The 26,355-nt window shown below is 48.5% G+C and overlaps 1 protein-coding gene across 6 annotated transcripts in view; it reads left to right on the forward strand.

Annotated features, from left to right (window-relative positions):
- The window catches only part of CHST11 (carbohydrate sulfotransferase 11), a 250,240-nt gene that overhangs the window by 103,466 nt on the left and 120,419 nt on the right, over positions 1 to 26,355 (forward strand). For all 6 annotated transcript variants that reach the window (XM_028121665.2, XM_028121666.2, XM_088025307.1 and 3 more), the window contains one exon: positions 11,576 to 11,661. In XM_028121665.2, coding sequence (XP_027977466.1) covers positions 11,576 to 11,661 — 86 coding nt within the window. The remainder of the gene's footprint in view (positions 1 to 11,575; positions 11,662 to 26,355) is intronic.

Genomic DNA, 26,355 nt, shown 5'->3' on the forward strand with positions numbered 1-26,355 from the left:
TTGGATATAATACAAATCTCATACTTCAAGCTTAGAAATATGGTGACTAGTAAGTTTTTAAACTCCAACAGTATATGTGAACAAGATTTCAACTTAGAATCTCAAGTCAAATAAATTGTTCAATTAAATCTTCCGTGTTGGCATTGTGAGGGAGATCTACTCACATAGGTCAAAATCTTGAAAATATTAATTTTACAGGTTTCCTTCTTAAACGTTTCTGTACTTATTTTTTAAAAAGCCTTATTGTTGATATAATTTACATATAAAATTCACCTATTTTGAGGGTAGAATTTAATGAATTTTGGTATGTTTACAGTTATACAGCCATCCCCACAATCTAAGTTTAGAACATTTCCATCACCCTAAAAAGAACCTTTATGTCTGTTTACCGTCACTCACCATCCTGCCCTTAGGCAACAAGTAGTAGAAAATCAACTTCCTTTGTCTACCTATTGGCCTGTTTTGGACATTTTCTGTATTTAATTTGAAGTCATGCTGGGTTTTTAGGGAACAGTTTTGCTCTCTCAGTTTTGGGGTCATTTTCTCCAGCAGTTTTTGGGGTTACTGCCTCAGTGGCCTGGAATTTCTTCATGAGGGAGAGCTGAGCGACCCAGTCTGTTTGTGTGTGTGGGGGGGGGGGGCTCTTGTAACCCAAGACCCAGTCTCAAGTCCCTGCAGAAGACTAAACCCCAGCAGGTGGCTTCATGCCACTCTGATTCCTCACCTGTCCCCTGGCTCACTGCTCTGAGACTGGGTTAAAGTGTGAGCTGCGGGCAGACTCTCGGGGTGGGGGCTGGCTCCGAGGCCATGGTTCTGACTTGAGCTCATCAGCCAGGCTCCTGTGCGCACCTGTCGTTCCTCACAGCACCTGCTCAGAGGCCACCAGCCAGCACGCTCACCCAGAAGCCTCCGGGCCCCCTCAGGTGCACATTCTGCATGCAAGCAGGACGGCTTAGGTACACTCGTGTTCACAGCAGCATTATTCCCAGTAGCTAAAAGGTGGAAACAACTCAGGTGTCCATCAACAGATGACTAGATATGTAAAATGGTATATGCACACAATGAAATATTATCCAGCCTTAAAAAGGAGATTCTAACTTATTCTATAATATGGATGAACCTTGAAGACCTTCTCCTAAGTGAAACAAGCCAGCCATCAAATACTGTATGAGTTCACTAAGGTGAAGTACCTAGAATAGTTAAATTCAGGGACAGAACGTAGAATAGGGGTTGCCAGGGGTTGGAAGGAGAGGGGAATGGGGAGTTAGTGTTTAATAGGTACAGAGTTTCAGTTTGGGATGATAAAGTTCTGGAGATGATGGGTGGTGATGGTTACATAGCAGGGTGAATGTACTTAACGCTACTGAACCATACACCTAAAAATGGTTAAACTGATACATTTTCTGGAAGCCTGAAATCAAGGTGTTGGCATACATAACAGTTTCTGTTATGTATATTTGACCACAGTTTTTAAAAAATCGGCAAAACCCCATTGGTGTGATTCTCCACCTCGAAGATCGTATTCGAGGGCTCCATCTTGATTACAGAATCAAAGGAATGTTTTCCCAGTCTGGCCTGATATTTTTGGAATGAGTTAGGTACAAATCAAGGAAGATGCCTCAGCCTAGCCAACACACCCTTCACAGCAAGGCTCCCCCCTGTCCTGGGAAGGACATTGGCTGTGACACCTTCCACCCCGGCCCCTGAACTCACTGGCCGCAGCTGGAACGAGCTGCCCCCCGCCCCCCCCTTCTTCAGGTTGTCCTGCAAGTGCACCGTCTATGTGCCCTGTGGGCCGTGTCTCCTGTCTGGCTGGTCCGGCATCCCCAAACCCTTCTGAGACATGAATCCCATGGGGTGCTCATTCACCTCCTTGCTTCCCAGGACCCCTTTCTGGGGGAGCCTGATTCAGAGGGGCTGCGGATGTGTGTCTTTTTTACGAGGACCTCAGAAGACTCTTATCAGACAGGTTTTGAAGACACTGGATGAGGGTAACTGTGTTTTAGAAATGGTCTAGTTTCTTACCCTTTGGAAAAGAGCTCAAATTCATTCATTCATTTGTTCATTCATTCACCCAGGCACTGAATTTAAGCACTCTTTTAGGGACTGAGAAGATCGGGGTGAAGAAGACGATCCAAGTCCCTCTCTCATGGAGCTTATAATCTTATGGCAGCAATGGGCTGTAGACAATAAAGCATTTAAAATAAAAAATCAAAAGACAACAGGTGCCTTGAAGAAGGATAAAAAACAAAGCAAAGGGGAGACAGTGAGAAAGAGGGGTCAGGGTGTGTTAGCTAGTTTGGTGGCGGGGACGATAATGTGAGCAAGTGCAGAGGGAAGAGTGTCACAAGGGATGTAACAGTGAGTGCCCAGAGCCTCATGAACTGGGACAAGTACTAAAAAAGAAAAAGAAGAGAAGAGAAAGGATCAGTTCATCATACCTAAACTGGGTGTGAAAGGATAGGAGACAGGAGATCCTCTAGCTTTGTGACCTTAAATGACTCACTTACGCTCCTGGATGTCCATTTCTCCACCTGCAAAGTTGGGCTGGGGATGCGGTAGGTTCCACTGGATTGGGGTTCCTTAACCTTCCAGTGCCTGACACCTCCTCTCCTTTCACCTCTTCCATGCTTTCTCGGGGTGGACTGCAAACACGACTGTCCAGGAAGGTCATTTTTGAGCTTGGCATCCTGCCATTTGTCCTGCTCACTCAGAACCAATTCTGAGGGTACATTTCTCTGATCATAAATACCCATTCCTTCTGCTTGTGTGAAAGCCATTGGGCCAGATGGCCTCTAAAGGCCCTTCTTGTCCTAGATGTGCCTGATTCTGCATTAACCTGTCAGGTTGACAGCTGGTTTGCACTTGGGCAGGGACCTTGTGCTTTGTGGAAGTGGGCATAAGCCTCTGCTCTGGGGACATTTTTGCAGATGGGCCAGAATCATCTAAAAGAGGGGGTGCATGATGGCAGAGGCCATTGGTTTGGGTAAATTATGTTTGATGGCATATTTCTGCTTCTCCTGGCAGGTCAGTGTTGTAGTGTATGTGGTATGTTCTTCAGAACTGAGTATCACAGTCTTTCCATGGAAGGTTTCTATGACTGTAAATCTCCTGGCCCTCAGATGAAGCTGTGACTTTTCTTTTCCAGAGTTATGTCAAGTGCTTTCACCTAATTCTGGGATTTATACCCTTGACCTTGGTCTGCCAAAAGTTTAATTCCCTTTAGTTCTGCCACCACCTCCACAGGCCTGGCGGCAGGAGCTTTATGGAGCTTATGGTACGGAAAGGACACAGACCTGGGAATTAGCTATCAGAAGGGCTCCGATTATTTGCGAATCAAATAAAACCCAAATTCCTCAGTGGTCTTTAGTGGTTGCTAGTAGGATCTCCAATAAGGAAAAACAGATCTGGAAATGATATTGATTAGCTCTGGGTTGTTGTAGGGACTGAGAAGGAAAGACTAGAAAGTTGAAAAACTTAAGTTTGATAATAGTATTAATGATAGTTTAGGTTGAACCCCAGCACCCTGGGCCCCCCACCCTCAGTGTTTTGGGGCTCCTGAAAAGTCACAGGTGTGCTGAATGTTTTATAAAGCTCCCAAAGCCTGGGTAGTTGGAGGACACTGGGTCAGTACTCGGGACTGTCTTTTTGCCTAGCCTCTCCCAGTTCCAACCTCTATAAGCTACAACAAGTCTCATTTCAGAGGAGTGGGGGAGAGCCCGCAGGGTTTGCATCCACAGAAATGTGGGTTGGAATCCCAGCTCTGCTGCTCACTAGCTGTGTCAGTGGGTAAATTCTTCACCTTCTCTGAACCTCAGTTTCCTTGTCTTTAAAATGGGCGTAATGCCACCTACCTTCAGGGTGGTGGTGAGGAGTAGAGGAGAGACATAATAAAAGCTAACGTTTATTGAGTGTTTGTAGAATTCATTTAGGGCACATCACAGTTCTACAAGAATGGATCATATTAATTTTGCCTTATGTTTTTGTTTTCATTCCTTTGACTAAGATAGCCAACTAAGTAATTTTGAGGATGTTTTGTTAGCTAACCAACTTTGAACTTCTCTTCTTTGTTCTTTTGCTAAGTGGTTTGGCCTGATAACCCCTTTAACAGAAAAAACGTCTTTGGTTAAACCCTCCCATCGCTTGACTTGTTGTTTTATCTCATTCACTTGACAAATGTGCTGAGTACCTATCATGTGCTAAGCACTTAGTTGGGCAGAGGGCATGTGGAGGGGGCCGACAAGAGAGCCATGGGACTGGGCTGCCAGGGACTCAGAGGTGGAGGGTTGAGCTGGCCTAGGACAAGGCAGGCTTGGCCCTTCTTTCCCAGCCCTGCTGTGGGAACTTTGGCTATCCTGTGCCTGCACTGTGGGCCACGTTTTCTTCTCTGAAAATGAGCAGGAATGGTCAGATGGGAGCTAAGAACCCCTCAGGCTCCAAACATGAGTTTTGATTCTTAACTCTTTGACAGGAGCAAATGGAATGCAAAAACCTGAACCCATCTGGGCATGCAGATGTGCTAAGCACACACAGATTCAAAGAGCCTCAGATTCCTTGAGATAAAACTAAATCTCACAGAGATACAGATCTTTTTTTTTTTTTTTTTTTTTAATTAACCCATAGTGTAGTATTAGTTTCAGGGGTAAAATTTAGTGATTCATCAGTTGCATATAACACCCAGTGCTCATTACATCAAGTGCCCTCCTTAAAGCCCATCTCCCCACCTACCTCCCCTCCTGCAACCCTCAGTTTGTTCCCTAGAGTTACAAGTCTCTTACGGTTTGTCTCCCTCTCTGTTTTTATCTTATTTTATTTTTCCCTCCCTTCCCCTAAGTTCATCAGTTTTCTTTCTTAAATTCCACATGAGTGAAATTATATGGTATTTGTCTTTCTCTGACCGACCTACTCTATCTAGTTCCATCCACATCGTTGCAAATGGCAAGAGCTCATTCTTTTTGAAGGCTGAGTAATATTCCATTGTGTATATATACACCATAGCTTCTTTATCCATTCACCTGTCAATGGACATCTGGGCTCTTTCCATAGTTTGGCTCTTGTGGACATTGCTGCTGTAAACATTGGGGTGCATGTGCCCCTTCAAATCACTATGTATCCTTTGGATAAATACCTAGTAGTGCAATTGCTGGGTTGTAGGGTAGCTGTATTTTTAACTTTTTGAGGAAACTCCATGCTGTTTTCCAGAATGGCTGCACCGGGAGAAAATTTTAATATATTGGCTACAGACATGGTATTTGTGAGGACTTACGTACCTCTGTTTCCCTCTCTGCTTTACAGGAACTGCTTGGGATTGAGCCAATTCTAAGCCAACTTGTGATGTCCGAGAACCCTGGGAGCTTCAGTACCTTATCTGCCCTGTGCCCCCCCCCCCACCCACCATCTTTGTTTTCTTCTCTCTCCCTCCTCTTTCCTCTAGTCCTGAATATTTCTTCCAGAAACCTGGGCAGAACAACTAGTATGTTCTGATGTCAGTGAGCGACTCAAAGGGGATTTCTTCCTTTGTGTTTTAAAAGGAGGGTGGTGGTCCAAAGGAGATGCTGAACTCTAAAGAACAAGAGAGCTCCCGGAAGGCCAGGCTCATGGGTGCTTCTGGTTGAGGGTTGGGTTCTTTCCACTCTGAGTCCCTCCGGTGTGGCATTTCAGGTCCTGGGTTACTAAGACAAGAGGGTTTTGTTCCAACAACTGCTCCACCAGAGCTAGAGACCACCAGTTCTGCTTCCATATAAGGTTTTGGGGGGGGTAGGGGGGGGTCCCATTTTTATATTGTTATTATTAATTTTTCTTTGTTGATGGCATTTTTTCATTTGAAAAACCTCTTCATTTCAACCAGGATGCCAGCCTTTGGTCGTGAATTATAAACTGGGCAGAAATTGAGAAGTCTGTCTCACAGCCAAATACTGCTTTTTCTTTCCCAACCTCTCCTGGGCCCACACTCTTCTCTCCTGCTTTTCTGTTACTGGGTAACTGCCACCGGGTCCTCTGTCTACACCTCCTGCCCCTTCCCCCTGACTGCCCCACCCCCGGCCCCTCTCCAGGGTTTACTGAACCCGTGGTTCTCCAGGGAAACTTCCCGCTGCCCGGTGCTTAGACATCGGGAACTTAGAGATCACCTGGTTTTATCTCTGCACCTGACCAAGGAGAAATCTGAGGCCCCAGGGGGACCTGGTTCAAAGCGAGGCTCTTTGGTGGCAAAGCGAGGTGTAGGATCCAGGCCTGTGACTTTTCACATGGACAGTCCTGGATGCTCTGTACCAGGCTATTTTACATTTTCATTTAATTCCCAAACCATCCTAGGATGTAGGCATTATTATTGTGCTTTATAGTTGCATTTCAGAGATGAAGACATTGAGTGAAGGTCCCAAGGCTGGTTAATAGTGAAGCCAGGATTTGAATCCGAAGGGTGTGGCTCGGTGCTTGGGACTTTGCTGGTTTTAGCATGGAAACAGTCCAGAGTTCCAGGAATCTCTTCTGTCCCAGACAAGCCAGGATGGTCGGAACTACAGGGTGACCTCCACAGGAGAGGGGCCAGCTGTGACATAGTGGCCTTTTAAGGCAGGCTCTGCGCCCTGCTGTTGCAAAGCAGATGGCCCATCTTTCCAGGAACGGCTCCCTCTGAGGGAGCTGGGTAGCGCTCTCACTTCTCCTCACTTGATGATGTTGACCTAGACACGGTCCCCTTCCAACATCCTTTAGACACATGCGCTGGACGGTACTGAACCAGGGCACAGCGTGATTTGGTGCCTTTGGAGAAGACATCTCCCTGATTGCATTTTTGCTCTGCACCCGCAGAGTGTGGTATAGATGAGGGATCATGCCCAGGCTGTTAGCAAAATCAGAGTCGGAAAGTGTCTGAAGTCAGTGCAGTATTAGAGTGGTTTTGCTGGCAGGGTGGGGGTGGGTGGGAGGTGGAGACGCATTTGGACTTGGGTGATTGAGTAAGCAGTGCCTCACTTTGGATGTCCAGGGAAGTGAAAGCACAGAGGCTGTGGAGCTGGACTATAATCCCTGAGCGTCCCAAATGTCTGTAGTTTTCTAAAATGCATCAAAGGTGAGTTACCACCCAGGGCCCCAAGGCCTTTCCGTTTTACGTCCTCAGACCCGAATTAGCCATCCAGCAGCTCCCGTCCAGCCCAGAAGCACAAGGCGAGGTCACGGGGAGTCACTCAGAGGGTGAGGTGGGCTCCACTCGTTTGTTGGGAGCCCACTTTGTGTCCCCTGCTGTCCGTTGACTGTGAGCAGAGGACCCACTTAAGGACAATGTGCTCTTTGTCATCATAAAACAAACACAGGGGCTGGTTTCATTCATGTACCTTGGAATATGCAGAAATGTGCCTGGGTCCAAGAAATCGTGCTGTAAGTTGAGCCAATTCAATTCTTACCAAACGGTCTTGAGTTTCGTTGACTGGGGTTTAGAAAGGAAAAAAAAAAAAAAAAGCAAGTGTCGCAGCTAAATAAAACTCGTGGTGGCGGGTGGGTGGCAGAAGGCCACTGTTAAATGTCCTCAGGGATTCCTTTCTTAGGGCTTTTGATCACCAGACCTTTTATTTTTCAAAGGAAGAAAAAAAAAAAAAGAACAGCTGTTGGATGCTACGGGCAGTTTCTTCCTTATATAGTAGAAAACAGCTTGTCCAACGCTTGTGCAGGAACCCTGAAATCCTAGCTCATTCACAGGCTTTCTTGAGTACCGACTTGTGCCAAGCACCAGGGGAAAATGTGAATAAGATGGGGCGGGTCTATACCCCCATGCCCATGCCCGGCATACCGTGGGTGCTTGAGAAAGTTCGTTGAATGAATGCAGTGCGATAACTTAGTTATTAGTCTGGCTGTCACATCACTTTAGTGACTCCTAGGACACTGGAGTTCATTTTAGATCTTCTGTCCTAGAGGTGGCCAGCCAACCCAGTCTGGGGCCCAACTAGAAAGATGCGTGGTGGACTTGGCACCTGACCCTTGGCCCAGCATGGCAGCTGAGAGCACGGGCTGCCTGTGTTGGAGTCCATGCTTCACCTCTTAGTCATGAGACCCGGGCAAGTTACCTACCCCTGCTGTGCTTCAGTATTCCTCTCCATAAAGTGGGGACAGTGGTGGGGCGCCTGGGTGGCTCAGTCGTTAAGCGTCTGCCTTCGGCTCAGGTCATGATCCCAGGGTCCTGGGATCGAGCCCCGCATCAGGAGCCTGCTTCTCCCTCTCCCACTCCCCCTGCTTGTGTTCCCTCTCTCGCTGTGCCTCTCTCTATCAAATAAATAAAATCTTAAAAAAAAAAGTGGGGACAGTGATGGTACCCACCCCATACGGCTGCTGTGCAGATGGAATACGTGAGCTGCTGGGCGCACCGTCAGCACTCTAAACTCTGCCCGCCATCTGTGTGTGTCAGTCACTCAACCTTCTCTGATGCCACTTTTCTGAAGACGCACACGGGACCAACGTACTTAGTACTTACGTGCATAATTGCCAGCCCATCCTTTGGCTCAAAGGCACGCGGTAGGTCCTCACTATCCTTGTTTGGATGTGAAGCACCTACAGCAGTCAGGTCTGAGTCTTCATGTGGTTACTTTCCACTCCCGTGGTCTTGACCTTGGTCCAGTCTCTGAAGTTAAGGGAGGCTCAGACCTATAAAATGCAGGTCCTTCCTTCACCGTGGGAAGGATTACACTTAACCAAGTGCCTGGCACACAATGAGCGCTCGATAAATAGTAAGATTGTTGTTATTCTCATAAACAGCGCACAAGGCCCCTTTGGCTTTTGTGGCCTGGGGTGCTGAGGCTGGTTCACGTGGCGCCCAACGGAGCGCGCATGGCCAGGGCGGGAGGAGGCACGGAGGGCGGGCGGCCTTGGGAAAGGGCCCGCGTTGCAGGCCCCACACGGTCAAAGCATTTTAAAGGCCTTGTATTCGAAAAATAAACCAATTAAATAATACTGCCCCCCATAAAAGCTGACTTTTAATGGACTCCACGGTAGGGTTTTCACCGTGGCAGGTCCTGCAGCCACCGGCCCCGGGAGCCTGTCTGCCGCCACGGGGAGAGTTTAATCTTGCACGGCATGAGCATAATTTTTACAAGTTTTATGGCTGTTTTTTTCTCCTCCAAAGTGTTGCTATGTCATTGTGCACTGAGGGCAAGTGGCGTGCATTTAACAGTTTACCTCGTTTTTGGTGGAAATGAAAAATGAAGCAATAAATTAAAGAAAAACACAACGTGGATTTTTCCCCCTTCTTCTTGAGGCAGTCGTGGAGGAACAAAGAGGCAGTGTTCCCCCCCTCCCCGCACAGCCTAATCAAATTCAAACAGCTTTTATGGATGGACATTTGCCCGCAGGTTGCCTCCCCGGAGAGGGCCATGGGGCACGCAGTGTGTGTTTGGGGCTTGTTCCGCTGACCCCAGGAATCCCGGGGACCGTTCTCCAGGGCGGGGGTCAGCAAATGACAGCCTGTGGGCCCGATCTGGCTCCACGCCTGTTTCTGTGACACGGTTGGAAAAAAACCATCAAAAGAAGACTTATTTCCCGACACGTGAAAATGACACGGAATTCGCTTTCTGCGTCCATGAATGGAGCGGCGTTGGCAGGAGGCCACGCCCTTTGGGTTCTGGATCATCCGTGGCTGCCAACTCGGTGCCCCAGATCCTGAGGGCACAGGGCCGAAGCGCCACCTGCCCTTCACAGCAAAAGTGCAATGACGCCGCTCTCTGAGGCAACGGAGAAGGGGACAGAAAACGCAGCTTCCAGCTTCCTGGAAGCGATGATTTACTCTGAGGGTTTCCACGTGGCTCCAAGGGACAGGTCAAAGGAGAACTGCCTGAGAAAGGGTCAATTCACCTGGAGAACGTCCAGAAGGAATTGACTCCTTGCGGAGATGGCTTTTCCCCTCACATTTCGGACCTCTGGCTGGCTTCTAAGCGGAGGGAGGGGCCTGGGTGTGTCCCCCTTGGGCCCCCCCTCCCAGCCTTCTGTGGCTCTCGGGTCAGGGAAGCTTTTGAGGTCTGCTGACTTCCCATCAGCTCGCTGGATGGCTCAGAGTAGAGAAGTTCTCACCTCCCCCCACCCCGGGGGTAGGCGGGTTTTGGTCAGGAATCGTTCTGTGTAAATTCAGCATACGGTTTGATGCCCTTCAGAAATTTGTAAGAAACGCCTTCTGGCCAGCACCCCGGTTTAAGCATTCTGCAGATAGGAGTAACTCGTTGAATCCTCACAGCCAACCGCATCTTACAGCTGAAGAAACACAGGCACAGCAAGGTTAGGTGCCTTGCCAAAGATCACACAGCGGGAATGTGGTAGAGCCGGAATGCAAACCCAGGGAACATCATGGGTCCACTCTGCGGCTGCTACATAGCTACATAAAGGCGAATTCTTCAGGCTTGCGGATGGACCTGCTTTCCTTGTCCCGCCCATGCCCCTACCAAGTCATTCCACAGGAAAATCGCCTCCTGTGGAAGAAAACGCTTGTTCGCTCATTCATTTGCTCCTCCCTCCTCCATGCCACCCGCCCTTCAAATAATTATCAACAGGTGACAGTGTGTTAGGCTCTGGGAGGGACTGCCCAGAAGGAGGGTGTTTTGTGAACAAGAAGAATGAAAAAAAAGAAAAACTCTTTTCCACTTAAAAATAGTTCGAGGGGTGGTGGGGAGAGAGCCTGCCTGGCTCAGTTGGTGGAGCACGTGACTCTTGATCTTGGGGTTGTGAGTTTGAACCTCATGTTGGGTGTAGAGAGTACTTAAAAATAAAACCTTTTAAAAAGTAGTGCTGAGTGTCCCCAACGCCACTGGCTTTTGAGAAGTTCCCTTTATTCTCCCTCTTTTATTTTTTAAAATTTTTTTATGTGGGCTCCGTGTCCAGCGTGGAGCCCAGTGTGGGGCTTGAACTCACGACCCCGAGATCAAGACCTGAGCTGAGATCAAAAGTCAGACGCTTAACCGACTGAGCCACTCAGGCGCCCCTTTCCCCTCTCTTATTACTTGTAAGTGCCACCTCTGTCTGTTTAGAACCATAGCCCTTGTCCTTTTGGCCTTGACCTGACATTTTCATTAAAAGTAACCTAATTTACAAGAGGCTTTGGGGTGACCAGGTGTCTGACTTAGCCAGTGGAAGAGCCCTCCAGGGGGAGGCCCTGCATGGGTGCTCAGGAGACCAGAACCAGGTGCCGGGGAGATGGCAGGGAAGGCAGGAATAAGAGATTGTGATTGATCACTGAGGCCTCAAGGAGGCTGTGGGATTTGAAGTACATCACCAAGCCTGGTGCTGGTAGAACTCACTCTCTCGGAAGAACCTTTACGCTGACTTTTGTAAGTAGCTTCATTTCAGTGAGTTTTAGATGCCTGTCTTGTTTTCTTAAAAACTTGCTGGGAAGAATGTTTAAGATTATTTATGTCCTTCTGAGTGTGGAGATACCTGAATGCTGGAGAAGACGTGCCATTGGGTAAAGGAACAGCAGCTTTGCTAGAAGTGGTTTTATCTCCCTTCCTTTCCTGTTTCTTCTTCCCCCACCTACCTCTGTGCCTTTTTCTTTGTCGGACAACAAGGCTTTGTTGCTCATTTCTGATGAGCCTTCACTTTCTCTCCTCAGTCATGCGGAGGAACCCCTTCGGTGTGGACATCTGCTGCCGGAAGGGGTCTCGAAGCCCCCTGCAGGAACTCTACAGCCCAACCCAGGTAAGCCCTGGAAACTTCCTTGCTTTCTCGGCTTGGTCTCCGTGCATCAATTTTTTGGGGGAGGGGAGAATGAAAGACTCCAAAATCTGGTTCTTGGGGGATTTGAAACTTCCTTGCGCTGCCTGGCATTTTACCTTCAGTGATGACTTTCTTGGCCACCCTTTGTCTGTGTAATGGCTCCGAAATTCTAGCGAGCAGGATTTAGAATTCGAGAAATGCTTTGGTTTAGTGCTGGACTAAGCTTTCTGACCTGCTTGGGTTTGAGATCCACATAGTCACAGGTGCCAGCAATGGGGCTCTGAAATTATAGAGCCGGCTGGGCAGTGTCCCCCTAAGCACCCCGAAAGAAGGTTCACCTGTGGGTGAACCGGCCACCCTGCTCCCACGTTGGTTCATTCAAGTCCAAGATGCCCCAAGGATTCCACCTCACTGTGCCCGTTACCAAGACTCAATTCTTGGGCGGCAGCGGGGCGGTGCTTTTTGTTAAGTGACTGTCATGGTAAATTGAGCTCAATTATGAAGAGTTTCTCTTGGAGCGAAATAAGCTCCAACCAAGGAAATGTGTCCTTGTCGAAAGCTAGGAGCCAAGGGAAGAGGCCTGGTCACCATGGCGATGGCCTCAGTGGTGTGTGTGGGTCTTGATGTGGAGACTCTAAGGCTGGTTCTCCTGTGGGAACATTAATTAGCACTTGATGCCAGGAACTGGCAAGTGAGCAACTAGTGGCCCATTGTCTGACCTTTGAGTGCTGTTGAGAAAAGAAAAAAATGTATTTCTTTGGCCTTAGTCTCTGAGCTTTACTTTGTATCAAATTCTTAATTTAGTATTTCTGTGTACTAAGGTGCTTGGTAGAGGAAGGTGATGCATGGTAATGCGACATTCCCTGAAGTCTTGCAAAGGGAACTTTCTGATCCCACTGATATTTCCTGTCTCTCACCTGCACTCCCTTCTGCAAAAATGGACTCCTGAGTTTGTGCATCATGGGTGGCCTAACCAGGTGAATTCATTCCCTTGTCAGCCCCACTGCTTTGGAGTTCTAGTGTGGCAAGGCCTGATTAGCCAGGTAATTGCAAACTCACATTGCCTGAGGCTTCCTGTTGTGTTCCCTGGTGACTCAGCAGGGAATGTGATATTTGGGTTTTGTTTGGTGCCCAATTAATCTGATTATTATAGGCAAGTCTCCTAGCATGTTTGCATACCCGTCCTTAGGAAGGGGTAGAACTAGCCTCGACAAAGGATAGGGTTTCTGGTAAGCCGTGTTGAGAACAGCACAGGCTACTGAGATGCAAGCCATTCCTATTTTTTTGTTGACATGCTCTGTTCTCAGATAATTTTCCCTTTCAAAGTACAGCTGCTGAAACACTACTTTTTCCTGGGGAAATTCTGTGGGCAGCATACAGCGTCATGGGAGGAGCTTATTTCTGAAGTAGACACCCCTCTGGACAGGAAGTCCATGGACTGCGTCTGTGCTGTTTACTGTTGTATCCCCAACCCCTAACACAGGGCCTGGTCTATAGACGGTGCCCCCAAATATCTGTGATTGAAAGAATGAAAGTCTAGGTTCACACCCCTACCTCACCTCCGACTGGTTGTGCAACTTGAATACGTGATGAGTCCGTGTCTCTGGAATGTTGGGAGGATAAAATCACTCTGATGTGTCAGGGACTATGTAATCATTTGTCATTATCATGGTCATGCGGGGGGTTTCCATATCGGAAGCCTTGACTTCCGAGTCAGACGTGGGTTCCAAGCCTGGTTTCTTCATTTCCAGGCTACGTGAGTGTGGGCAAGATACTTCACCCCTCTGAGACTGCCTTCCCTCATTTGTAACAGTACTTTGCTCGGTGCCTCCTATGGAGTTTGTTCATTCCTGGATTCATTCACTCGTTCACTCATCCATTTCTTCAGTATTACACATGCCAGGCGCTGGGCACCAGAGAGTGAGCTGGGCATGTGGGTTAGCCTTCCATGTCTGGTTCCTCTTGGTATCCCAGGGCTGACGTGAGCGAGTTGACTGGAAAGCTTGGTCCAGCCTACGTGGGTAGAGGTCATCTCTTCCTTCTGGTGGTGTTTTGTTTTCTGGGTGAGAAGCTCATTTAGCAGCAGCCTAGGACCTGGGAAGGAAGATGGGGCTGGAGAGGCAGCTCTGGGAGCCATTTGTGAGGGTGTAGGTGGGTGAGTCACCTCCATCAAGAATGTCGTGGGCAAGCTGTCCGGCCTCCTTCTCTGGCAACCAGGAAAACATCCCCGCAGGAAGATCTCCCTGTTTCCTCGGGATGTTGCCCGGGATGTTTTTTTCTTAGGCTGGTTTCCTTTACAAGCTGCAATTACGTTCCATTCCCACGCAAATATGGCCAGTGGTCCTTCTCAGAGACACTGTCGTGGTGATCATTTGGGCTGCTGTGGGCTGGGCATTTAGAGGGGAGAAGGGAGCAAGCACCCCTGTTGAGTTAAGTTTTGTGTCCACAAGACATTTACAGACTTTGCACCTGATTGGGCATGGTTGTGGTTTGTCGTGTTTCCCTACCAGCCAAGGCTGTTGAAGCCGCTAAGCCTGGACTGGTGTTATCACAGAGGCAGATGACAAACCCTGTAAATTGCTAGAAACCAAACTGCTCCTAGAGATGCCATTTCCCCGTCTTATGCTGACTGGTTATTTGGGTTTGATATATGATGGTGAAAACATGAACTATTTATTGTAGATAAGAAACCAAGGTTAGAGCGAGAAGGCACCATCTTAGTTACCATGTACTGGTGCTCTAGACCAGCTGTTATCTAGATGCTTCTAAACCCCTCATGGAACGCTTAGAAGAAGCCCCAAACCAGGTCTGCCACTCCCATTTCACGAATGGGAGAGCTGAAGCCAAGAAAGTTACACAGCTTGCCTAGGGCCACACAGCTAATAAGAAGCTGAGTAAGGATTCAAACCCAGGACAGACTACAAATCCATTTATCTCTATGCTATGCTCACTGTCACCAGCAAAGTTCTCTTGGCATGAATTACCCTGTCTCCCCTCCAAAACAACAACAGAATCACACCCAGATTTTTATTGGGCAAAGGCTTAAAAGCTCCTTTGGGGAAAATTGGCTATAATCTGATTTTTGTATCCAAGGTTTTCTTATTTCAGGGCCTCACAAATCCCCTAACCACTAAAACAACAATTGGTTAAAAAAAAGTTTATGGTTGATATTCTTAGAAAAACTGTACTCTGGTGTCTTATAATTTTCCTGGTTCTCTGCTGTCTCCCTGGCCCCAAAATAAAATGTAATTGCTGATCAGATCAGCTGGTGTCAAGTCACCGAAAGTTCAGGAGTTGCCAACTGCGTATTTGTGGCCCGAGCGCATCTGTGGGCCGCCCTGTTGCAGCTCAGACTCGCGGGGCAGAGCTCCGTCGTCAGCCATTAATAGGGCATAATTGCCCCCAGAGTGCCAGCAGGAGCGAGACAGCTTGTCCTTTGGCCTCGCCCACCTCCTGGTCCTCGCGTGGGTTCCCTGAAATCTTCACAGCGTCACTCATGTGGTTCAGCCCTGCCCTGCCTGCTGCTTTCTTTAGCATTTCTCCTTGCTCTGTGATTACCACGTTCTGAGAAGATAGATGCACGGCCCAGGGGCTGACCAGGAATTCATAAACACAGAGTCTATCTAGAAGGCTTGCAGGAGTGCACTAGGTCCAACTGTTGACGGGCATTCCTAAGGGTCTGGGAAGGCCAGGCTGTGTTTGAGGGATCTAGTGGTATTCTGAGTGAACTGTTTTGAGGCCAAAAAAAAAGAAATGTTTTTTTGAGGGAAAAAATATGTTATTTGGCGGCCCCTTAACGGTCCAGTCTTCATATGCTACAGTAAATTTACCTCTCCGTAAGGTAGGCTCAAGGAGGAAGGATCAAAAGAGGGAGAAAGAAAGGAAAGTTACTCTTCACTGAAAGTGTAATCTACTTTCACTCTACTAGACCACATTGTTCAAGGCTTTTCTACACGTATCTCATTGAATCTTCACAACAACCCCAAAAGGAAGGTTGAACCCCATTCTTCAGATAAGTTAATGGAGGTTCAGTTAACTGAGCAATTTGCCAAGATCACGTAGCTCTCTGAAATGGTAGCGCCAGGCCCATCTGACCTGGTAAGATTGTAGGAGAATGAGAGCCTATCACTTCATCTTTTCCAGGTGGAAAAAAAATGCTTCCTTGAGGTTCTCTTCCCTAGTGACTCAAGCTGAGACGGATGTGCTGAGGACTGTTGTAAAATTCCTGAAGTCAGGGGCCAAGGCTTGTGGAGTGATGTGGAATGTACAGTGGATGTCCAATAAACAACTGAAGTTTTGTTTTCTGCTTCCTGAACCTGATATTTGGAGAGACCTTTGTCTCTTGGCTATGGCCAGGCTGAGCAGGAATCCCCCTGAAGAACTCTGCTGTGGGATAGCTTACTTTGGTGAAATTGGGAAGTCGGGGTCTTTGATTAAGTTTAGATTGATAAAAGCTTGACTTGTCCAAAGGGGTTGGGGTGGGGGCTCTTCTAGCACAACCTAAATAGCTTTCTTAGCAATGCTTGCCGAACTTTGTTTCTTCTGCACACATTTATAGGCTAAGCAGAGGGAAAAGATGTGGGGAGGAGAGGCAGGTAGGTCGTAGGACATGATAAATGGTGCACAATAGAAGCCTTTCAGTTATGGGAGAATCAGGAGTAAGTAATCAGCCCTTTAAGGTACAGGGCGAGGGGGAGGCTTTGTAGAGGGGGTGGCATTTGAGTTAGGCCTTTGAAGACCCATCGGGCTTCCCCTGACAGAGAAGAGGGAACGGCATCAGGGAGGGGAGGAATAGCAGGAGTGTGGGCACCAGGGGGGATAGTCCATGGCACAGTCAGAGAATGGTGAGGGCTTTGTGGCCGGAGTGAGGAGCCTGCAGGGAGCTGGTTGGAGAGAAGGCAGGAAGGGCAGGGTGGTGCCTGCTGGACCAGGCTCGTCCACCCTCGCGGAGGGTGTAGTCTTTACTCGCAGGCGGGATCGGTGGTCCCAAGGAGCCCAGAGGGGAGAGCGTACAGCTCATGAGTCAGGGCTGCTTCCAAGTCAAGCTGCTTGTTAACTGTGGGGCTTCTCTAAGGCAGAGCCTGTCCCCTCCTTGCCACGGCGGCCTCTTCGACAAAATGACCAAGACCTGGCGTTCTCATCCCTGGCTGCCCATGAGGACCACTCAGGGAGCTTTGACACAGTGGCCAGTGCCCAGGCCTCACCCAGAGGTTCTGCTTTTGTTGGTGGGTCTGGGTTAGGGGCGGAGGCATCAGTGTTCTTCAGAACTGCCCGGTGATTCTGAGCGGCAGCCGAGTTCAGAAGCACTGGATCCATAGGGGTCCCTCCAGTTCAAAACTCTTTGATTCTCAAAAGCCCCTCGAAGCGTAGGCACTGAGGCTGCTCCCTGTTGTTTCTTATGAAGGCCCTGGGGCAGTTTTGAGCACTCAGCCTCTCTCGTGTTCCACTGGCGGGTTTACGAGTCGAGGTCCCCAGCGTGGGAGACTCTGCCGGAGCCGTGTGGTCGGACCCGAGAGACGGAGCCCCCAGGCAGGGCTTTGGGAGGGGCCCTGCGTCGGGGACACTTGAGCCATGCGGCTCTGGACCCCGTAAGCAGGAGAACCCAGACCTGCCCCATGCCACGCATCAGATGGGCGCTTCAGAAGGAGCAGCTCCAGTCTTTCGGATAAGTGCGAAAGGAGAAGAGGCTCCCGGCCTTCTGAATTTTTGTTTGGGAAGACTGCTGCTAATGGCTGACACCCTGGAGAAGGCAAGGAAGAACAGACATTGTAGAGCCTCCGACTCTGGACAATTAATCCCTTCATTACCGACCACCTGGTAAATGACGCGTCCATCTAATTATCTTGTTTTGACCCAACAGCTGTCTACCAGCCGAAGAGGGATTAATTGATTTAGTTGTGGACTGGCTCCTTATGCAAAGATATTACTTACTGTCAGCCTAGCAGAAAGGCAGCTGGCTGGCAAAGATGAAATAGTACATGAACTTGATCTTACACACAGCGCTTGGGAGAATGCTTCATTATTAGCTGCAAATTACAATAGATGAGCAAGCCCATTGCAAAACCCAGGGACAGTGGGCCGCCTTTTTCACCATGGCCAGTGCCTCTGTTATTTTTGAACCAGGGAAGGCACCCTGGTCAGATTTCCAATCGAGCCAGGACAGATGGGGACTCTAGAGTCAGACACAATTTGGGTCAGAGGAGAGAACTGGATGCCTGAAGGAACTGGGGGATCCCAGCCCAGGTGTATGACTTGGGTTGATGACTTGACCTCCCAAGCATTGGTTCCTTTAACTGTAAAATAGGAACACAATGCAGTCTTGGAGTTTTGTGAGTTTTGAAATCCTGTATAAAAAGCACCTGAGATTGTACCGAGGAAGAATTGGTATTAATCGTGTTAATTAGTAGCCAACAATGGTCTGAGTTGAGTTACGTGACCTGGGACTTCTCTTAGAGGGTCTGGGCCACGTTGGGCCCCTGTACTACAGGCTCAGACACTTTGCAGGTGCACACTTGGAATTTTGTTGAATAATAATAAGATAGAATGATTTCCTCTCGCTTGGAAGCTACTAGCTATTTATCATGAGCACTTCCTAAAAATTTTGATTTATGTTATGTGTCTGGTTGACTCTGTTATTAAAAAGCTGGACATGCTGATCGATAAGGCCATGGGTGCCTGTGTATGTATGTGTGTGTGTGTACCTGTACGCTCAACCCATAGCCTGGAACATGACAGACAGAGCCATTGAGTTTAAAACTCTCCTTTATTGTTTGTCATACCCCCAACCCCTAGCGAAGTGCTTCAGTAATAATTGTTTAGTAAGACCCCCTCTCTGTGTGATGGAAATGTGATGATGCCATCAAGCACGTGGCTTCATCCACATTTCATTCAGCCCATCTTTATAGGCAGTTGCTCTGTTTCAGGAAGCTTGGTTTGACCCAGTATATTCAAATCTATGTAATGAGCTCAGTGCCCTAATGGGATTTTTCTATGTCAGTCTGTGTGACTATAACCTGGCCTCTTTCAGCCAGAGAAGGGCATCCCAGTGACAAAATGACCTCAGCAATTTCCAAATGGTAACACAGCTGTAAAATCTGCCATTTTCAGAAAGTTATTTCCTAAATTACCCTCAATTATAAGAGGCTTATACATAATTTGATTTTTCTGTAAATTACACAACTCAAGTAGCTTCTCAGCCAATTGGATTTGAACCTTGTCGGATGCATAGGGCTGAAACTAAGCCTTGGCTTGTTCTCAGTTTCTCTGTAGGAGAGACCTGGGTGGGGGTGGGCATTGTCTCCTGCCCCCTTTAGCCCCCCTTCCCGATGGTGAAGTTGGCCTGCGGATCTGGTGGGGAGCAGGCTTTCCACCCCATCTTCACCACTAATTACTATGAAATCACAGCAAACAGTTGAAGTTTTCTAGCACTGGAGACCTCGTTTATAAAGAAGGAACAAAGGGGTGTCTGGGTGGTGCAGTCTGTTAAGTGTCCGGCTCTTGGTTTCGGCTCAGGTCATGATCTCAGGGGCGTGAGACTGGGCCCTGGGTCCAGCCCCATGCAAGGCTCTGCGCTTGGTGTGGGGTCTGCTTAAGTTTCTCTCTCCCTCTCCTGCCCCCCCAATAAATAAATCTTTAAAAAAAAATTAAAAAGGAACAAAATAACAACAGTTCAGTTATCAAAGATTAAATTAGAAAGATTGTGAAAAGGGGCACCTGGGTGGCTCAGTCAGTTAAGCCCTTGACTCCAACTCAGGTCGTGAACTCAGGGTCCTGGGATCAAGTTCTGCTTTGATCTCCCTGCTGAGCGGGAAGTCTGCTTCTCCCTCTCCCTCTGCCCCTCCCCCTGCTCATGTTCTCTCTATCTCTCTCAAATAGATAAATAAAATCTTTAAAAAAGAGTATATGAAAAGTTCTGGGCACATGGCAAGCTATTTAATCAATGCTGTTTTGTTTTTTTTTTAATTAGCTCAGATGAAACCTCTTTTGGGAAGCTCTCCCTGATTCTTTTTTCTCCCCAAGCTCAGGTTAAATGTCCTCCCAGAATGGTGTTGCCTACCAGGAATAAACGTGACTCACATATATAATTTGAAATTTTCTAGTAGCCACATTTTGAAAAGTTAAAACAGGCGAGGTTCATTTTAATAACATATTTTATTTAACCCAATACATCCAAAGTGTGATTATTTCTACATGTAGTCAATGTAAAATTATTAGGATATTTTATGTTCTTGGGGCACCTGGCTGGCTCAGTCAGTAGAGCATGTGACGCTTGATCTCAGGGTCATGAGTTCAAGTCCCCACGTGGGATATGGAGCCTACTTAAAGATTAAAAAAAAAATAAGATATTTATGTTCCTGTTTTTGTACTGTCTTTGAAGTTTGATGTATATTTGACACAGCACGTCTCAACTCGGACTGGCTGAGTGTCACCTGCTCAGTAGCCACATGTGGCTGGTGACTGCCATATTGGACCGTGCAGGTCCCCTGCACGCTCACCGCACCTCCATTCCCACGTTTCCCTTGTTCGTGCCTGTGCATCTGAAATGATGTTACTACGCCTTGAGCCCCTTGAGGGCAGGGGCCGTATCTTGTTCACCTGGTAGCTATTTCGGGCCAGCTACAGAAGAGGGGCTCAGAAGGTGTTTGGGCAACGAAGGGAGTGGTTTGCCTGTGCTTTGAGCAAGTCTGGTGGGTGGACATTGGTGGTGAGAAGGTGACCGGGACTTCAACCATCAAGGCAGGAGGTCTCCTGGGGCCAAGTGATATCCCTGGTCCAGAGAATACGTCTCCGAGCCAAGCCGATGCCTGGTGTCTCCCCTAAAACCATTTTTGTGTACAAGTACCACGGAAGGGCTGATGCTTAGAAAAGGTATCGATCCTTTCCATCTCAACTTCCATCTGGTAAGAATCTTTCTGGAGACCAGCATGTGTCAGTGTGGGAGGTTGGAGAGAATAGGCTCAGGGGTCTGGTGCTTGAAGGAACTGGGGAAAGCGGGCCACAGCCTGAAAGGAATGCAGGGGTGAGGTGGGGGGATTGCTCAAGCCAGACCTCACCCTCCCTCAATACTGAGTCCGCATCCAGCCCTGTTTCTTTCTTCCCTCTTGTCCTCCCCCCTTCCCTCCTCCTTCCATGGCCTGTGGCACAAGCAGGAACCCGGCAAATGTGCATTGATTGAAATGAAGCTGGAATCCCTTGATGCCCTCTCTCTGCGAACCCACTCAGGTAGTTTGCTCAGGATGCCGTGACACAGGGCACCAGACTGGGCGGCTCACAGAACTGAAACTTCTTGTCCCACGGCGCTGGAGGCCGGAAGTCCAAGCTCACGGTGTTGGCAGGGTTGGTTCCGTCTGAGAGCACGAGGAAGAACCTGTTCCACGCCCCTTGCCTGGCTTCTGGTGTTTGTTGGCAGCCTCTGTCTGTGGCTTATAGAAGTGTCCCCTCGGTCTCCGTCTTTCCCCCTCGTGGAGTTCTCCGTGTGTGTGTGTGTGTGTGTGTGTGTGTGTGTGTGTGTGTGTGCGCGCGCGCGCGCGCGCGCGCCCAAATTTCCCTTTCTTAAAAGGACTTGAATCCTATTGGATCAGGGGCCACCTACTCCAGTAGGACTTCATCTTAATTAATTACATCTGCAATGACCCTATTTCCAAATAAAGTCACATTCACAGGTACCGGGGGTTAGTTCCAACATATGAATGTGTGTGTCGGGGGGGTGGGGGACAGAACGCAATCTGTAACACCTGCTCTGTGCGTAGCACTTGCTAGAACCTGGGACTCGGGACAAACACCCTTGCCCTCTATTAGTATATACTCTGACAGGCGCGTCACCAGTAAACTGACCGTTACAGGATGAAATCCTATTTCAGTTCAGCGCCTGATGCTGGAGTAGCGTAGATGATGGATCAGATCATTAACCTAGACTAGGTGTGAGTACACACGTGTGCTTGTGTGTGTGCACAGCCTGACCCAGGGCGCAGGAGAGGTGGCCCACCGAGAGACCGCTGGCTCCCCCCTCCCTGCACACTTAAACCCACAAAGGGGAAAGGATGTGCTAACTTTCAAAGGACTAAAAGCATTGTCCCTCCTGGGCAGGCAGCCGATCCTCCCATGCCCCTCTGGTGAGGACAAAGAGGCCAAGGGTTTGTAAAACCAGGGTCCTTCGTGGCTCCTGATTTCTAGAAAGGTTGGCAGCTCCAGTTCCTCCAGTTGATTTTCTGCTGTTCGATATCTACATTACCACGCTGGGAGGCGCTCCCAGATTGGCCTCATCCCAGCCTTGGCAGGTGTTGGGCAGCCCTGGAAAGAAGTTGGCTATTCTGGAATATACCACAGGGGTGTGACGCTCGGGCAGACTCTGGTGCTGCCTAAAATGGCCTTTTGCAACGTTTCTTTTTCTTCTTCTTAAATCAGGGCTTTAAAGCCACAAAACAGCCAATATGCTGTCTGGCAGTCATTCCGAGTATTGGAGAAACGGCTCTGACCATCTGTTCCGTCTCCAGCATGTTCCCTACAGGAATATCCACAGATTTAGCCATGGATATAATGACGTCCTGCCAGGGCAGAGTTCCGTTTTTGAGAGCTGGGCAAGTTCAGGGCTTGCTTGGATCCTGGCCTCACGTCCTGCCCCAGTGTTTGGGGAAAAGCTCTGAGAAAAAGGGGAGTGTCTGAGGCCACACAGCCGAGAAGTGGTTAGGAGCACGGGCCTTGGAACTGGCCCACCTGGGCTGGAATCCCGGGGCCACCACTTGTCTGCTCTGGGACTTGGGAAAGCTTCTGACCTTCTCCATGCCGGTTTCCTCACATGCAAAATGAGGATAATATTGGCCCCTGCCTCCTAGGCTTCTCGTGAGGATTAAATGAATCCAGACACGTGAAGTGTTTGCTAAGGTGATGCACTCAGTGAGGCCAACACAAGTGTTTGCTGTTTGTTACTGTTACTGTTATTCAGACACAAAAGCCAGAAAGGCGCACACGATCCCCGGGGACACATGAACAAGTCCCAAGTTCAGATCACTTGGAAGACAGAGCTCTGTTTAGCTGGATCATCTTCTACCTGTGAAAAGGGAGCGCCATCTTTAAAGCTTGGGTTCTCCGCTTTGGCTGCACTTGAGCATCACAAAAGGAAATTGAACAAATCCCAAAGCTCAGGCTCTGGGCTTTTACTACTCAAAGCCGGGTCCAAGGACCAGCAGGCTTGACAACCCCTGGGAGCTTGTTAGAAATGCAGAGCCTTTGACCCCACCTTTGCCTGCCGGAATGGAACCGGGGAACACTCCTGAGCAAATAGCCCACTCCCTGGGGCTCCTAGAAGCGGCATGGGTCCTGCGCATTGGATAACAAGGGACAAGTGCATGGGTTTTGGAGACAGGGAAACCGGAAGAGGTCCTTACCTCTCCCGGAGCTTGGCACACTTTTGCTTTCTGAAAACTTAGGAAATAAAAGCTGTGTTTGTGCAGCATGGGGTGCTTGTCATGGCAGGGACCTGGAGTCCCGTGGTGGGCTAGCTAGATGGCCAGCCTTGCGGTTCCTCTGGGGGCATTAAATATTCCTAACGCTCTCAACTCAGGGAGAAGTGAAATGGGGCTTTGAGCAAGCGCCCTGGAAGGGAGGGCCACTGCGATGCCTTTAAAAGGCAGCCCCATCCTTCCTGGATGCCGTGTCCCTGGGGTGAAGGGGATTTGTAGGGCTTGGAGCGGAGCCGGGCTCCCATGGGTGGCCAGAGTCCAAATTTATTCTCTTCTTGGGTTGGGCTGTTCCTGACCTCACTTCGTTAAAAAAGCAGGCAGGAGGAGCCAAAGGTGGGTCCTACAAACCCTGACCCCCTCATTCCAGCATTTATTTGCAAATGACCTTTTTTAGGTATCTTCCCTATCACCCTCACCCCCACATGCAACAGATCTCAAAAAACGTGCTTTAACGGGAAGAGAAGGGAATTTAGAGCCCTAAGTCCTGAGTTGAAATTCTGCCTTTTTTCACTTAGTAGCAGTGGGATCTTGGGCGAATATTTCAACGTCCTGGGGCTTCAATCACCTCTCCAGGAATGTGGGAATAATTTCTTTACCTTTAGCTAAAGAGGCCACATAGTACAGCAGTGAAAACTGGGCATTCTCCCAATCAGCCTGCCTTGGTTTAAAGCCATACTTACTAGCAGAGGCATCTTGGGTCGATTCCTAAATGCTGAATGCCTCAGTGTCTTTATCTGCATAATGGGGGGAACAGCAGTACCTGCCTCTTTGAACAGTTATGAGAATTTAACGAGTTGACTTGTGTCAAGGGCTAGGACAGTAGCCAGCACTGACGCAGTCAGATGCGCCGGCAAGCATTATGTTTTTTTGCCTTTATGTTTCCGTCTTTAAAATTCCCTACAGTTCTTCCTTCAAAACCAACAATCATCGTAGCCTGGGTCCCAGTCACTGACTGATGAGAAGCTTCTCTTGCCCTGTGACTTTTACAGTCCCTCACATCCGAACTACCTGTTACTGCTCTTCAAACGCATCGTTCCTCAGTTTGCAACCGAGGGGACTGAGGCACAGAAAGGTGGTGTTGTCCTTTAAAGTCACCTGTGCAGGGCCCTCCAACGAGTTGAGGAGTTGCAGAGCCACGATTCAAACCAGCTCTGAAGCCCCTGGCTCCGGGAAGCAGGCCACCTCTACCAGCTCAGCTGGTGGAGAGAGAGGTTTTTTGCCTACACAGGTCACCCGAACTACTTTTGCTTCTCAGTTCACTGGTCCTGAAGTAGAGGTGAAACCCACTCCTTGAGTGAGAGTCCATAAATGAGCTGGCTGTGTGCCTGCCCTAGGTCGCTGGTCAGCGGGGACTCAATGTGGTGAAGACTGCAGGTGCTCTAGGCACAGCTGGGGGAAGCCAGATCCAGGACAGGAGGCAGCGCTCAGAGCAAGGATGATGGGGGCTCTGTGCACCTGCATCCAGAGCCTGCAACTTTTCTCTGCTTCCAAGCTTTGAGACCTCTTGCAGAAACTCATGCAGCCCCCTTATGAGTCAACAGAGTATCCTTGAACCAGGAACAAGATTGCTCAGGCCAGAGATGGTGCCTGAGATAGGGAAACTGCAGGGGAGTACTTCCATGGGTTTAAGAGTTGGGAGGCTGCTTTGGGATGTTCCTTTTCTGAGCACTTCCATGCTGAGGCACAGTGTCCATCTGCAATTTTCTCCCCAGTTCATTCTTCTTTTTGGGAGGGACCTGTTTAACCAGCAGTCACCAATAGAGGGACTTGTACGAAAGGGTTAACTTGCCCCCCAAATTCATTTATTACCAAGGCTAAGGAATTAAACTCACACTGAGCTCTTGGGTTTTGCAGGTGGAACAGTCTGGGTTCCACTTTTCAAGAGCAACCTGGAAGTCCATTAACGAGGGACAACTTGTAATCTTTACGGAGGGACAAATCTGAATCTGAGAAAGCCGGTCCCTCAGCTTATAAGTGAGCCCAGCCATCCACAGCCTTGTAATTCTGTAATTATCATTCTCAGAGTACCTTCATTCCCGGACTCCTGGAGCAGCTTGAAAGTCTTATCTCATTTTATAGGGAAATGGCATGCTAGAGTGACATTTGGCAATAAGGAGGCTGTCATGGGACATGTCCCTCAAAAGTATTTTGTCACCACTTTGGCTCACAAACGGCACCTCCACTTTCTGCTCTCTGCATTGGGGCTCTCTTGTTCATAGAGTGGTTAATCTCTGTTGAGAATCTCAGCCTCATCTCTCAGTAGGTTTTCCTCCAGTTTACAGGATAAATGAGCTGGTGTCTGAAAAGAAATGTGACTTTTTAAAGGAATTGGCAGATACTAGGGGAGTTCAGAAGCAGCTGACATCCAATTATTCATGGTCCTGGGGGAAAGGGATTGAGTAAGAAATAGAAATCCACAGATAATCTCCAAACCTCTTGTTAATCAATAGCCTTCTCTTCCAACATGCTTCTAACCAGTGCCAAAAAATGGGCTGATTCATCGCTGTCTTGAAAACTGAGATCTTAAGAGATCAGTACAGGAGAAATAATTTGCCAACTCCTTTCTTAATGAGAAGGATCTAGAGGAACTGATTTCTGCCCCCCCCCCTTCCCCCCTACCTTAGAGCAAAGTGCCATTTTTCTTGAGCAAGTGGCAAAATGAGCTTATTGTGTTGGTTGGTTTGTTCATTGTCTTATCAGAGAAGAGCATATAACATTGCAATTTTCTTTTTGCTTAAAAGAAAAAAATATGGGATTCAAGCCTAGGTAATCTTGAAATAAGAACCAGGAGCTAGGAGAATGAGAGGCAATTGCAATTGATAACAGTCTCCTTCCCCAGGGTACACGGTGTAACTCAGTCAGAGGGGAAGAAGTGATAAGCATCTTGTGAAGATAAGGCCTTGCCAAAAACAGCCCCTGGCAAATTGTTGCCATTCGTTATCCAATTAGTGCACCGGTGCAGGCTTTCTTGAGCCTAAGAAAACCTGCTTGTCTTTATCAGTTTGGATGTTCAAATTTAACTTGCTAAATAGCAGTGTCCAAATCCAGTGCAAATCTTGGAAAGTAACTGTGCTTCTGATCTCAGGCTTTACACAGTGGGATCCTGGGAAAGTCCACAGATTACAGCCACCAGTTTGGGGGGCACCTTAATCGTGGCCTGGGGAAAGGATCTATTTGGGGGATAAAAGTCAAGCCAGCCCCAAAGGTGAACGTGTAC

Source organism: Eumetopias jubatus, unplaced genomic scaffold (assembly GCF_037043125.1).
Source record: "Eumetopias jubatus isolate StellerSeaLion01/CBP00866 unplaced genomic scaffold, mEumJub1_p1.0 scaffold_8, whole genome shotgun sequence".
Classification (NCBI taxonomy): Eukaryota; Metazoa; Chordata; class Mammalia; order Carnivora; family Otariidae; genus Eumetopias; species Eumetopias jubatus.